General features: G+C 41.5%; 1 protein-coding gene across 4 annotated transcripts in view; it reads right to left on the minus strand.

Annotated features, from left to right (window-relative positions):
* Positions 1–12,466, minus strand: part of rubcnl (rubicon like autophagy enhancer) — an 83,023-nt gene that overhangs the window by 23,998 nt on the left and 46,559 nt on the right. For 3 of the 4 annotated variants that reach the window (XM_060832914.1, XM_060832912.1, XM_060832913.1), the window contains exons 8-11: positions 11,327–11,449; positions 9,244–9,295; positions 5,097–5,214; positions 1,619–1,764 (exon numbers count right to left, since the gene is read on the minus strand). In XM_060832914.1, the coding sequence (XP_060688897.1) occupies positions 1,619–1,764; positions 5,097–5,214; positions 9,244–9,295; positions 11,327–11,449 (439 nt within the window). The remainder of the gene's footprint in view (positions 1–1,618; positions 1,765–5,096; positions 5,215–9,243; positions 9,296–11,326; positions 11,450–12,466) is intronic. The other variant, XM_060832915.1, reaches the window with a different exon arrangement.

Below are 12,466 nucleotides of genomic sequence, written 5' to 3' on the forward strand. Positions count from 1 at the left end.
CAAACTGTTACACAGGGTATAACCAGGAACGAGGGGAAGCATTTTTTAAAAAAAAGGGACCTAAAGGGCAACTTTTTGACAGCGTGGTGCATATGTGGAATGAGCTGCCAAAGGAAGTGAAGGAGGCTGGTACAATTACACCATTTAAAAGGCATCTGGACAGATACATGAATAGGAAGGGTTTGGAGGGATATGGGCCAAATGCTGGCAAATGAGACTAGAGTAATTTAGGATATCTGGTCAGCATGGACGAGTTGGATCAATGAGTCTGTCTCCATGCTTTATACCCATGACTCTAATATCATAGAATTGAATTGTGGGAGATTAAAATATCTGAAATTGTACAGTGCTCCTAACAAACATCAATTCTCTCTGCCTAAACCAGAGTGCATAACCTCACATCATGCTTAACATCAAGCCAAGCTTTAGTCACATACTGGATACATCAAGGTCACTTTCAGTTTATGTACCACCCTTACCCCTACCATGATCTCTTTGGAGCTCCTCCTCCACACACACCCACCTTCATATTCAAAATCCTTGGAATTCTCTCAACCTTGGATGGGCTCAGGGTTGAACTCAATGGACCGATTAGCCTGCCTCCATACTGCAGGGGATTCTAGGAACCTTGCCTCATCCAAGGTAAGCAACTCCAATAACCCCAATTTCTCTGACCAATACCTCAGAGTGACATCCTTTAAAATCCCAGGGTTTCAATGCTGCATTCAAGAATGGTGTCAGCCACACTCCAGCAGAGTCCTAACCAAAGGATTTGAGAAGTTGCAGCATGGTCACTTATCTGTTGCAAATCCAAAAGGAACCCCTAAGTTTTAGCCAGTTTATTGATGTGCCTTGCAGGTCTTGTAGACACCAAGGCAACACTGCTAATCTACACTTCAATACTGTGACATTTATAGTTAAGTCTTGTAGACATTAGAAAGTGGTGAATTGGATTTCAGAAGTTTGGCAAATCATGGGCAAATATTAGTCACCACAAAAATAATATTCACAACATCTTTTTAAAAACTGGTTCACTATTGTAGCGCAGGGAAGGAAGTCTTCACCCTCTTTGTCTACACCCAGTTACAGATCCACACATGCAACTGATTCAATACACTGAAGAAAATACTTCCATCCCCTTCAGAGGGGAACTAGGAGCATGCAACAAATGCAGTCGTGCCATTACCCACATTAGGAGTCCTACAGGATTCTACAAGTGGTCATGTAATGCTTGAATGAGGCTGAAGTAGACTAGTGAGGGGAATTCTGAAGTGAAAGAGGTGATCTCAAATAATTTTGCTCATTAACATACAATGCAAAAGTGAAACTGAACACAAAAGACAAGTCTGCCAATAAAATAATGCCCAAGAAAGATATTTATTCTATTTTGTTCTTCAGCTATGAGAGAACAATTACCAGCCTTCAGAATGAAGGAGTAGCTCAAAATAAACCAACAGCGGTTACGCAACCTAAAACTTGTTAACATAGCATCAAGTGCAGTTTGCTAAATTTCTAATTGCTGAATTAAGCTGTTTGACAAAATTGCCTCCCTGTGAAGGTTTTTGTCCACACCATGTGCTTGTATCACTTACGCTGAAAGGTATACATATATACATACCTCTGTGGTGCATGGATGAAGAACAGGATTTGAAAGCGAGGTGGGGCCCAGTCTGCAGTCCCCCTCAATCGGGAATTTAACTTGAACTCTGGTGTCAGATCTACAGATTCCTCTGCACCAGGCAAAGTGTCCTTCAGAGGGAGGAACTAGAAGAGAGGAAAAAAAAAGTAACAAAAATCAAGCTAGATAGATATTTCACTCTGAAGAAGGTGGTGTTTGTCACTTGCAGCTGGTCAGTCCATCCGGACAGTCCAATATTCAGCAATTGGTTTTCTCTCAGATACCAGTAGAGGTTGGGGGGTGGAAAACAGGGAGGGGGGGCTGGGAATCCAGAGGGGTTGGCTGGCAGACTGCGGCCTGGTGCAGTCACAGTGTCACAGATCAAACCCAGCAGTGCAGGAAGAGCAATCCTACGTGTGGAAATCCCATTGAGTGGAGAGACTGCAGGCTAAGGACTGTAATCATTATCTTTGAACTTTTATCTATTTTCTTAACTTATACTAAGAACTATATAATGTAGAACTTCAAGAAACTAAAATAAGAAAAATAAAAGCTATTTTTTGTACCCCAATCTATTTCAGTACCTAAGATTTGTATCTAAAAATAGTGTAGTGTTCGGAGACATTGCACACGTTTAATTGTACAGGTAGTTCCATCATGCAATATTTGTATTTTTGTGCACCTCCATGTTATAGTAAAATTGCACTTTCAAAACAGTGCCTAAAATGTTGGTGATGCAGTTGCATTATAGCCAACACATGTTTTAAAATGGTCACACTATAGAAACCGTGTCCTCAACCTCATTAGAGCGAATTCATGTTAGAGAAACATGCATTATAGCAGAACGACCTGTACTTGAGTACAGGTGACAAAAAAGATTCAATTCTAATTTTGTGATGCTGGACATTTCTGACATACCACAGTTAGTTTCAGCACATCCACATTTTTGACACTCATTCCACCCATAATATTGAAACTTGTTGGGTCTTGTTTTATGAATGGCAAGGAATGGCAAGCAACAAATTGGGGAGCAACTTTAGCCAGCAGTTTAAATATTTTCTTAAAAAATCAAAATCATTATTGCCAGTGTTGAGAGTGACTAGTGTCCCTGGTGACCAGTTGGATTTGAAAAACTCCAAAACAGTAGTTTCTGGAGTGTGTTGCCATGCCAGTCTTGCCATCCATCCACAGAAACAGTCAACTTCACAGAATTAATTCTACTTATAGCAGAATCTTAGTACAGGTTGTGAAAACAATAATTCGAAGGAAGAAAGTTAAACAACTGGAAACTTGAAAATCTTCAGAATATGGATTAAAAAATTAAATCTGTTTAAAACTATTCCCATTGGGCCTTGAAAAAAGATGAGCCTAGTAGGTGTGAGGTAACACTCCAATCCTACTGGGGTTTTTGTGTATTGAAGTAAATAAAGGCTTTATTTGGTGTGGCAATCTAACTTAAAAAGAGAGACAGGTTACTACAATACAAGGAGATGGAACTGGAAACAGAGTCAGTTGGACAGAAACGAAGGAAAGGACCCACATCTTAATCCTTACCACAGTGCTGATTGACCTTGGGAGGTCATCACTCCTGTACTGTAGTTTGAGTTAGCATAGACTAAGAAATCCAGAGTATTGTTGAGGCAAATACCTTTAAGTTTTTTGGTAACTCTATGAACATTGATATCCCAGACTTGCAGTTAGTCTGGGCTCTATGCTGAGATCATTGAATAGATCTGAATCACTGTAAAATTCAATGACTGAGGCAGATGGGACTTGTATCTGGGTCTTTTGGCTTAGAGGCAGGTACACTACCATGGCGCCACAAGAACCCTTTTGATACTACCACATTATATGCACAGCTAACTAGCCAACAGACAGAAAATGGAAAGTAAAATGGAGGTCATCTTAAAGACATTGCACCTTTGAGATTATTATTTTGCACCAACCAGCTACCATATCAGTTTCCAACATTTGCAATTCATTTGTCCTTCATATCTCAAAATAAATCAACTATGTTAGAGATTGTCAGCTGATTATAGACTCAAGGTCCCAGTCCACAGACATGCACAAATGATTTAAAGTCGACACTCAGTGTTGAGGGAATGCTGCATTGTTGGAAGTATCATCTTGCTGAGATGATACCAGATTATTGCTATCTAGAAGATCATAAAAAGTTGACATTCTAGGGGATCCAGGGATCATAGCAGTAGAGAGTAGAAGGAATGGACTGAACTCCAAAATGTTATTTGATTCGATTCCCTGGAATGTTAAACAGTGGGAGGATGGAGATATTTCCTTCGGTGAGGGCACGTTTCCTCATTCCTTCCATTACAATACACAGGCTCGTTCTCATTAATTCATTTGCAAAACAGGCAGCAGCTTAGCTGGTGTCCAGTCATTTGTAAAGTGTACACTGCCAAAAGTGCAGGGTAAACCAGAGGTGGGCTGAAAATGTGTTGCTGGAAAAGCGCAGCAGGTCGTGCAGCATCCAAAGAGCAGGAGAATCGACGTTTCGGGCATGAGCCCTTCTTCAGGAATGAGGAAAGTGTGTCCAGCAGGCTAAGATAAAAAGGTAGGGAGGAGGGACTTGGGGGACGGGCATTGGAAACGCGATAGGTAGGAGGTGGTCAAGGGGAGGGTGATTTTAACCGACTGCACTGACCTCCAGCATCTGCAGTCCTCACTTTCTCCCCTAGACCAGAGGTGGACAATTTTTTCAAGACAGAAGGCCAGAGGAAAAATAAAATTGGGAGGTCAAAAAAAGAGAGAGAGAGAATCTGAGTTCAGCAGATTGCATAGAATGGGCTAAGGCTGCTTCAGATAGAGAGAAAGATTTGCAAATAATAGATTCCAATAGAGACAAGTTATATTGGAGATAGACCCTCCAGTGAGATTTTGGGAGAGCCTTACAGAGTCAGAGGCAAGACACTAAAATGCAAGTTGGCATTAAAAGACCCACATCACTTTGAGCTGTCCCATCTCCAAGCTAAATTCAACACTTGGACAAGAGAATGTGGTTGATGTCGTATTGCTATTTGTGGAATGTTACAGGGCAGTGGATTGCTCCAATTCCAAAATTATAGGAGAAAGTTTTTTTGTTTTTAAAAAAAGTACTACATTGTTGTGAGCTGAAAATGTGTTGCTGGAAAAGCACAGCAGGTCAGGCAGCATCCAAGGAACAGGAAATTCGACGTTTCGGGCATAAGCCCTTCATCAGCCTTATGCCCGAAATGTCGAATTTCCTGTTCCTTGGATGCTGCCTGACCTGCTGTGCTTTTCCAGCAACACATTTTCAGCTCTGATTTCCAGCATCTGCAGACCTCACTTTCTCCTCCTACATTGTGTTTTCTATGTTCTTGACCTGTGTCCCAACAGATACTTATACCTCTTTTTCAAAAAAAAATCAAATTATGGACTTGGATTGCAACTCCCAATGGAAGTGCCTCAAGGACAGACTGTGATACACTTAGCAACCTACCTCATCCAACACCTTCTCCACTGTGTCAAAGTGATGCACTTCAGTCTCTGGGGGTAACCAAGTCACTCTGAAAGATTTAAACAGCCGGCGAGCCAAATATTCAGCAGATAAGCAGTGCCTGAAACCAAACACAAAGTATCTGTGCTTTAAAGTAGGTGATGATTAGGGGGAATTACAGGCAAGACTGCTGGATAAATGTTTGAAAATACACTACGGGCTGGTTGTAGCTTTTAAAAAAAAAGGTGAGGTGGGGATTTCCAAATGGAAATTTGCTCCTTCCCATCAGAAGAAGTAAAACTCAAGCCTCATTCAGCCTTCCAACATAGGTGACAGACATACAAGTGGGAGAGATTTCTGGTCAACTATGGTGATGGCAAGAATATTAGAGCCACAATCACGACTGCACAGCTCCAGGTAATAACATGTGAAAGCACGTGTTGCCACAGTAACAACCACCACTCCAAAATGAGATAACCAGAGCCCAGAGACAGTATGTTCCTGTTTAGGGTGAAAGGCGAAGCATGTGGGTATAGGGAATGGTGGACGATTAGAGAAATTGAGGTTTTAGTTAAGAAAAAGAAGGAAGCATATGTCAGGTATAGCCAGCACTGATCAATAGAGGTTTATAAAATCATGAGGGGCATGGATAGAGTAAATAGACAAAGTCTTTTCCCTGGGGTGGGGGAGTCCAGAACGAGAGGGCATAGGTTTAGGGTGGGCAGGGGGTGGTAATATGAAAGGGACTGATGGAGCAACTTTTTCAGATGGTTGTGTGTATGGAATGAGCTGCTAGAGGAAGTGGAGGAGAAGGCTGGTACAATTACAATATTTTTTAAAAAGGCATTTGGATGGGTATATGAATAGGAAGGTTTAGAGGGATATGGGCCAAGTACTGGCAAATGGAACTAGATTAGATTGGGATATTTTGTCAGCATGGACGAGTGGACCAAAAGGATCTGTTTGTGCTCTATGACTCTGATTATGCATGAATCCTTACAAGAGGACAGTATAAAGGCAGGAGGAGTATACCTAAGAGGGAAATCAGGAGGGCAAAAAGGGACAAAACATAGCTTTGGCAAATAGGGTTAAAGGAGAATCCAAAGGGATTCTGTTAATACATTAAGGACAAAGGGTTATCTAGAGAGGGGATAGGGCCCCTCAGAAGATCAGCAAGGCACCCTGTGTGTCAAACTACAGGAGATGGGAGAGATACTAAATGGGCATTTTGCATCAGTGTTTATTGTGGAGAAGGACATAAAAGCGAGTGAACTTGGGGAAATAAAGAGACCTCTTGAAAAATGTCCATTTTACAGGAGGAGGAAGTGCTGGATGTCTTGAAATGCATAAGAGTGGATAAATCCCCAGGACCTGATTGGCCGCATCCTAGAACGCTGTGGGAAGGGAAGTGATTGCTGAGCCCCTTGCTGAGATATTTGTATCATCGATAGTCACAGGTGAGGTGCCGGAAGACTGGAGGTTGGCTAACATGGTGCCAACTTAAGAAAGGTGGTAAGGACAAGGCAGGGAACTATAGACCAGTGACGTCTGTGGTGGGCAAGCTGTGGAAGGGAATCCTAGAATGAACAGGATTTACATGTATTTGGAAAAGGTAAGGACTGATTCAGGACAGTCAACATGGTTTTGTGCGGGAGAAATCATGCCTCTCAAACTTGATTGAGTTTTTTTTGAAGTAAAGAGGATTGATGAGGGTAGAGCATTGGATGCTATCTATATGAACTTCAGTAAGGCGTCCGACAAGGTTCCTCATGGTTTACTCCTTAGCAATGTTTGATCTCATGGAACATGGAGGACCAGCCATTTGGATACAGAACTGCCTTGAATATGGAGGACAGAGGGTGGTAGTGATAGGGAGGCTAGCTTTTCAGACTGCAAGCTGGTGACCAGTGGTGTACCACAAGGATTGGTGCTGAGTTCACTATTTTGTCATTTTATTAACTATATCCTAAAAGTTAATAAGTTTGCAGATGGCATCAAAAGTGGAGGTATAGTGGACAGTGAAGATCACCTCAGATTGCAACAAGATCTTGATCAGATGGGCCAATGGGCTGAGGAGTGACTGATGGAGTTTAATTTAGATAAGTGTCAGGTGCTGCATTTTGAAAGGGCAAATCTTAGCAGGACTTATATACTTAAATGGTAAGGTCCTAGGGAGTGTTGCTGAACAAGGAGACCTTGGATTGCAGGTTCATAGTTCCTTGAAAGTGGAGTCGCAGGTAGATAGGATAGTGAAGGTGGTGTTTGGTATGCTTTCCTTTATTGGTCAGAGCATTGAGTACAGGAGTTGGGAGTTCATGTTGCAGCTGTACAGGACATTGGTTAGGCCACTTTTGGAATAATGGTGTACAATCCTGGTCTCCCTGCTATAGGAAGGATGTTGTGAAACTTGAAAGGGTTCAGAAAAGATTTACAAGTATGCTGCCAGGGTTGGAGTTACAGGGAGAGGTTGAATAGGCTGGGGCTAGTTTCTCTGGAGTGTCGAAGGCTGAGGGGTGACCTTGTAGAGGTTTACAAAAGAGGATCATGGATAAGATAAATAGCCAAGGTCTTTCCCCTGTGGTGGGGGGAGTCCAGAACTACAGGGCATAGGTTCAGGGCTGGAGAGGGGAAGATATAAAGAGGGACTTAAGGGGCAACTTTTTCAGGCAGAGAGAGAGTGTGGTGTGTACATAGAATGAGCTGTCAAAGGAAGTGGTGGAGGCTGGTACAATAACAGCATTTTAAAGACTTCTGGAGTGGTATATGAACAGGAAGGGCCTTAGATATGCGCCAAGTGCTGGCAAATGGGACTAGATTTATTTAGGATAAAATGAGTTAGACCAAAGGGTCTGTTTCCATTCTGTACATCTCTATGATTCTGATATCGATTAGAAGGTGGATATTTTCACTAGGTCCTCAGCTTTTTGAGGAGAGTTCCAGATTTCACTATCTTGCTACCTGAAAGGATTGCTGATTAGTCTCACCGACAGGTTATGCCCTCTCATGTTGGGCGCCACATCAGAGGAAAGAGATCTAGCCAAGTGACCAAATAGAGTATAGTACCCTCACATTGATTAAAAAAAGGACAGAGTGTGTTCTGGAACGTGACATCTAAGACGTTTACAGCACACGGACACAGGTCATTAGCCACTGCAACAAATTTACTCAAATTGTTAAGATCGAAGAAAGATGACAGACACTGAACTAGAAGGGAAGAAAAAGGATATGAAATGAAATGAATTGGAGCTAAATTGGTGCAGAATGAGAGGGGGAAAGAGCAGTTCCACTCTCCCTTGGCATTCAAAAAGGAGAAAGAAAAAAAAAATGTTTAAAAATCTTCAAGAACCACTTGCTATTTGTAAAAACAAGGCTCCAATTAATACGTGTCCTTGAGAGATTAACACACTCCGAACCAGAATCCCTGTTGTTGGAAGGAGGCCATTGGGCCCATACCAACCCTGAAGTGCATCCCCACCCAGACCCCACCCCATCCCTGTAACCCTGCATTTACCATGGCCAAGTCACCTATCATGGACTGTGAGAGCACACACAAACACCAAAGGCTGGAATGGAATCCCACTCCCAGACACTGCAAGACAGCCTTATTCAGGACACGTATTCCAGTGCTATGTTTCTGAGTCGAGTTGTTGGATTGTTAATGCATTAATTGATGGAAGCCTAACAATCTCTTGCAATAACAGGATGCACATTCAACTCAACCAATCTTCCTCACAGATTTAAGAGGCATTCGGATGGGTAGATGAATAGGAAGGGTTTGGAGGGATATGGGCCGGGATATCTGGTCGGCATGGACCAGGTTGGACCGAAGGGGCTGTTTCCATGCTGTAGATCTCTAAGACTCTATCCGGAATAGGCTCAAAAAGGAACAGCAGCCTCAGGGGCTTAGGCTATTTTGTCCTCTCCACATTGGAAGAGAAGTTTCCCATAGTCACTACTGGTCTTTCAACCCAATTCTCCAATTCCAGCACACAGTCTAAGTTTACAATGCTATACATCACATTGCAGGCTTTTCAAAAAAATGCGAAAGGGCAGCTGTTCTCATTTAATGGAAAATGGTTTAAAAAATTGGACTGGTGAGAAAAAAAAACAAATGGATGAAGGTAAACTGTGTAAGAGAGAAAACCTTTACCTTTCTATCGATTTTAATGGGCCATCAGAACCAAAAATTACGTCATCAAATTCTGCAAACAAACAAATTATCCAGAAGTAAACATCAAGTAGGCAGTTTAAAATTATATCCCTTGTCAAGCAAAGAAGAAAAAAGTGTTTAAACAAACGCAGATAAATTTTAAAAATACTCAAAACAAGTACACACCAAAACATGTTAAAACTAAAATTTAAATGGTTTCTAAAAGTTGGCTTACAACACAAGATGTAAATGAAACCAAGGAAGTATTTTACTGGGAACTCCCCAGTTCATTTCAAAATTAAATATAATGATTCACATGATCAATCTTTGCTGTTATTATCAGGACTGAGAATGTGCAAGTGCTTTACCATAAAGTATGCATCACATCACAAAATACTACTTGCATCACAAACACGAGTTTGCAAACAAAATAAACTCTGAACAGATGCATCTGTCAAAAAGCAAAAGAGACCTTCAGACAACTTTAACCGCTACTAAACTGTTCGCCAAATGAAAAGTAACTAGCAAATTGGTTGCTTTTACATTTAAAAAAGTGGCAGCTAATTGCAGATTATGCTGTTCCTTCAAAATCCAAAACTATAAGCATTGTAGATTCAATACTTCGTTTTAGAATTTTTGTTACTATACAGTGTACACCCACTAGTTTATACATTGAAAACATTTAATCTGTAAATGTAACAAACTCATATGCATTTAGGCAAAGTAGTGTGTTTTTGTACTTTAATGGAAGCCAGCTCTACAGTCAAAGCAGAAACCGTAAAACTATAGCTCAGACAATTAGCTCTTTGAACAGAAGCAAAGAGTGGCAAGATACGGAATTTCAAACTAGTGGCATATGGGAGTGTCACTATTTTAAAATAAAGAAACATCCTCAAAACTAAATCAGACAGCCCTTTTGAAATAGTGATCCAGTCCAGTTTAGAGTCAGAGACCAGGTGATTGTAAACACCTGGTCTGTTAATGGAATAAAGATCAGAGAAGCCCTACAGTGTGAAAGCAGGCCATTTGGCCAATCGAATCCATACTGGCCCTCTGAAGAGCAATCTACCCTGACCTAGGCCCTTACCCTAACTGCGTAACCCTGCATTTCCCATAGCTAACCCACTCAACCTACACATCCCTGAACATGGGCAATTTAGCATAGCCAATCCACATAACCTGTACATCTTTGACTGTGGGAGGGAACCGGAGCATCCAGAGAAAATCCATGCAGACACGGAGAACATGCAAACTCCACACCATTGCTCAAGGCTGTAATTAAACCTGTGTCCCTAGTACGGAAACTCAATGCTAACCTCTGAGCCCCCCATATGAAGTTTTGTTTAATTTGTAGTGTTTATGACAAGTGTGAACATGGAGGGTCAAAGGTTTATTTTTAGTTCAGAATAATCAAGACTTACTTTAAAGAATCCAGAGATTGAAGAATTTAGGGCCATTTGGAGGAGGCCTAACTGGGGTCAGAAACAAAGTACAAGGAACTTAATTTTTTTTAAAACAATGAAGGGGTCCAGGATAAAGTTCCAAGTAAGAAACATCTCATTTATGCAACTTACAAGCGAGGATTGCATATTTAAAAATCTACAGACTACTGGAAGCGGAGAGTGTCTGAGCTTTCAGCTGGAGTGTATTCACGAAAGAGTCCACAGGACAGAACCAGAGAAACAGTTCAGTTGGTCTTGAACATTTGATGTAGAGGGAGAATTTCTCTAGATTTGAATCTAATAGTGTCAAGAAACAGATTGAAACGATTTTGCCGTGGTCTATATTGTGTAGGGTTTTTAATTTAATACAGTTTATTCTGTGTTAAGGAAAAATATTGCCCTTTTTGGGGCAATCGATAACTTGAACAGTATTAACCAAAATCAGAAATGACAAAAACTTATGATCAATCAAGCCAGATTACATTTTGGGATCTTAGTTGTCCAATTGTGCTATGAAGTGCGATCATAGGATAAGATTTCGTTTCCCCCAATGTCCCCTTTTAAGTCTGTAATTACCATTGCCCCATTCAATTAACAGAGATAAAAGGATATAGAACCTAGGTCTATTCTGACACCAATACCTATTATCACAAAATCATCATAATCATCGTCATCAGCACCAACAGCATCACCATTTTGTTTGTCTTCGAGTAGAGACTTGGAGCCAGCATCAGAGCAATCATCCAACTGGGAAGCAGAACCACCTGCAGAGAGAGCGAGCACGCTGTCAGGAAGCTTGAAAATAGACAACCAACAGCAATTGGCTCAACAGATCTATTTGTAAACACCATTCATTTCCTTCACAGGTTTTAGATATTTCTAAAGGCATTGAACTGGTGTCCATTCAATCAGCATGGTCAATCTTCAAAAAGGTCTCCTTACTTTTAAAAAAAGAGAGAGAGTTAACCCCCAGGCAAGAAAAGCAAGTGTCCATAATTGATGATTCTATATGTCCGTGACACCACAAACCCGGAGTGTGTCCTGTTCCACAGGGAGGACAGATGACAAGAGGTGGGGCAGTGGCACACCATCAGGAATGATGTACACACTCATTTGGAAAGACAGGGTTTGATGAGTAGTAGTCAACATGGCTTTCAGAGTGGGAGATGATGCCTCACAAATTTGTTTAGATTTCTTTGATGAAGTGACAATAAATGCTGGCGAGGGCAGGGCGGTACGTGTAGCCTGCATGGATTTCAGCAAGGGCTTTGAAAGGTTTCCACATGGTCAGCTGCCCTGGAAGGTTAGATCACAATTCAGGGCAAACTGGATACAAAATTGGCTTGATGATAGGAAGCAGAGGGTAATGGTGAAAGGATGCTTGTCGGACTGGAGGCCTGCAACTAGTGGTGTATTTCAGGGATTGGTGCTGGGCCTGTTTGTTGTCTGATTTGGACGAGAACGTACAAGGCATGATTAGTAAATTTGAAGAAGAATTGAAAAATAAGTGGTATTGTGGACAGTGAATAAGATTATCAGAAGTTGCAGCAGGACCTTCACCAGCTGAGGAAATGGCAAATGGAGTTTAATATTGATAAGTGAGAGATCTTGCACTTTACAAAGTCAAATCAAGATAGGAATTTCATGGTGAATGGTAGGGCCTTAAGGGGTGTAGTGGAGCAGAGGGACCTTGGAGTTCAGGTGCAAGGTTCGCTGAATGTGAAGTCACAAGTCACAAGACAGGGCAATTAAGGAGGCTTTGGCACACTGGCCTTCAGTCA

The sequence above is a fragment of the Hemiscyllium ocellatum genome, chromosome 12 (genome assembly GCF_020745735.1).
Source record: "Hemiscyllium ocellatum isolate sHemOce1 chromosome 12, sHemOce1.pat.X.cur, whole genome shotgun sequence".
NCBI classification, from domain to species: Eukaryota; Metazoa; Chordata; class Chondrichthyes; order Orectolobiformes; family Hemiscylliidae; genus Hemiscyllium; species Hemiscyllium ocellatum.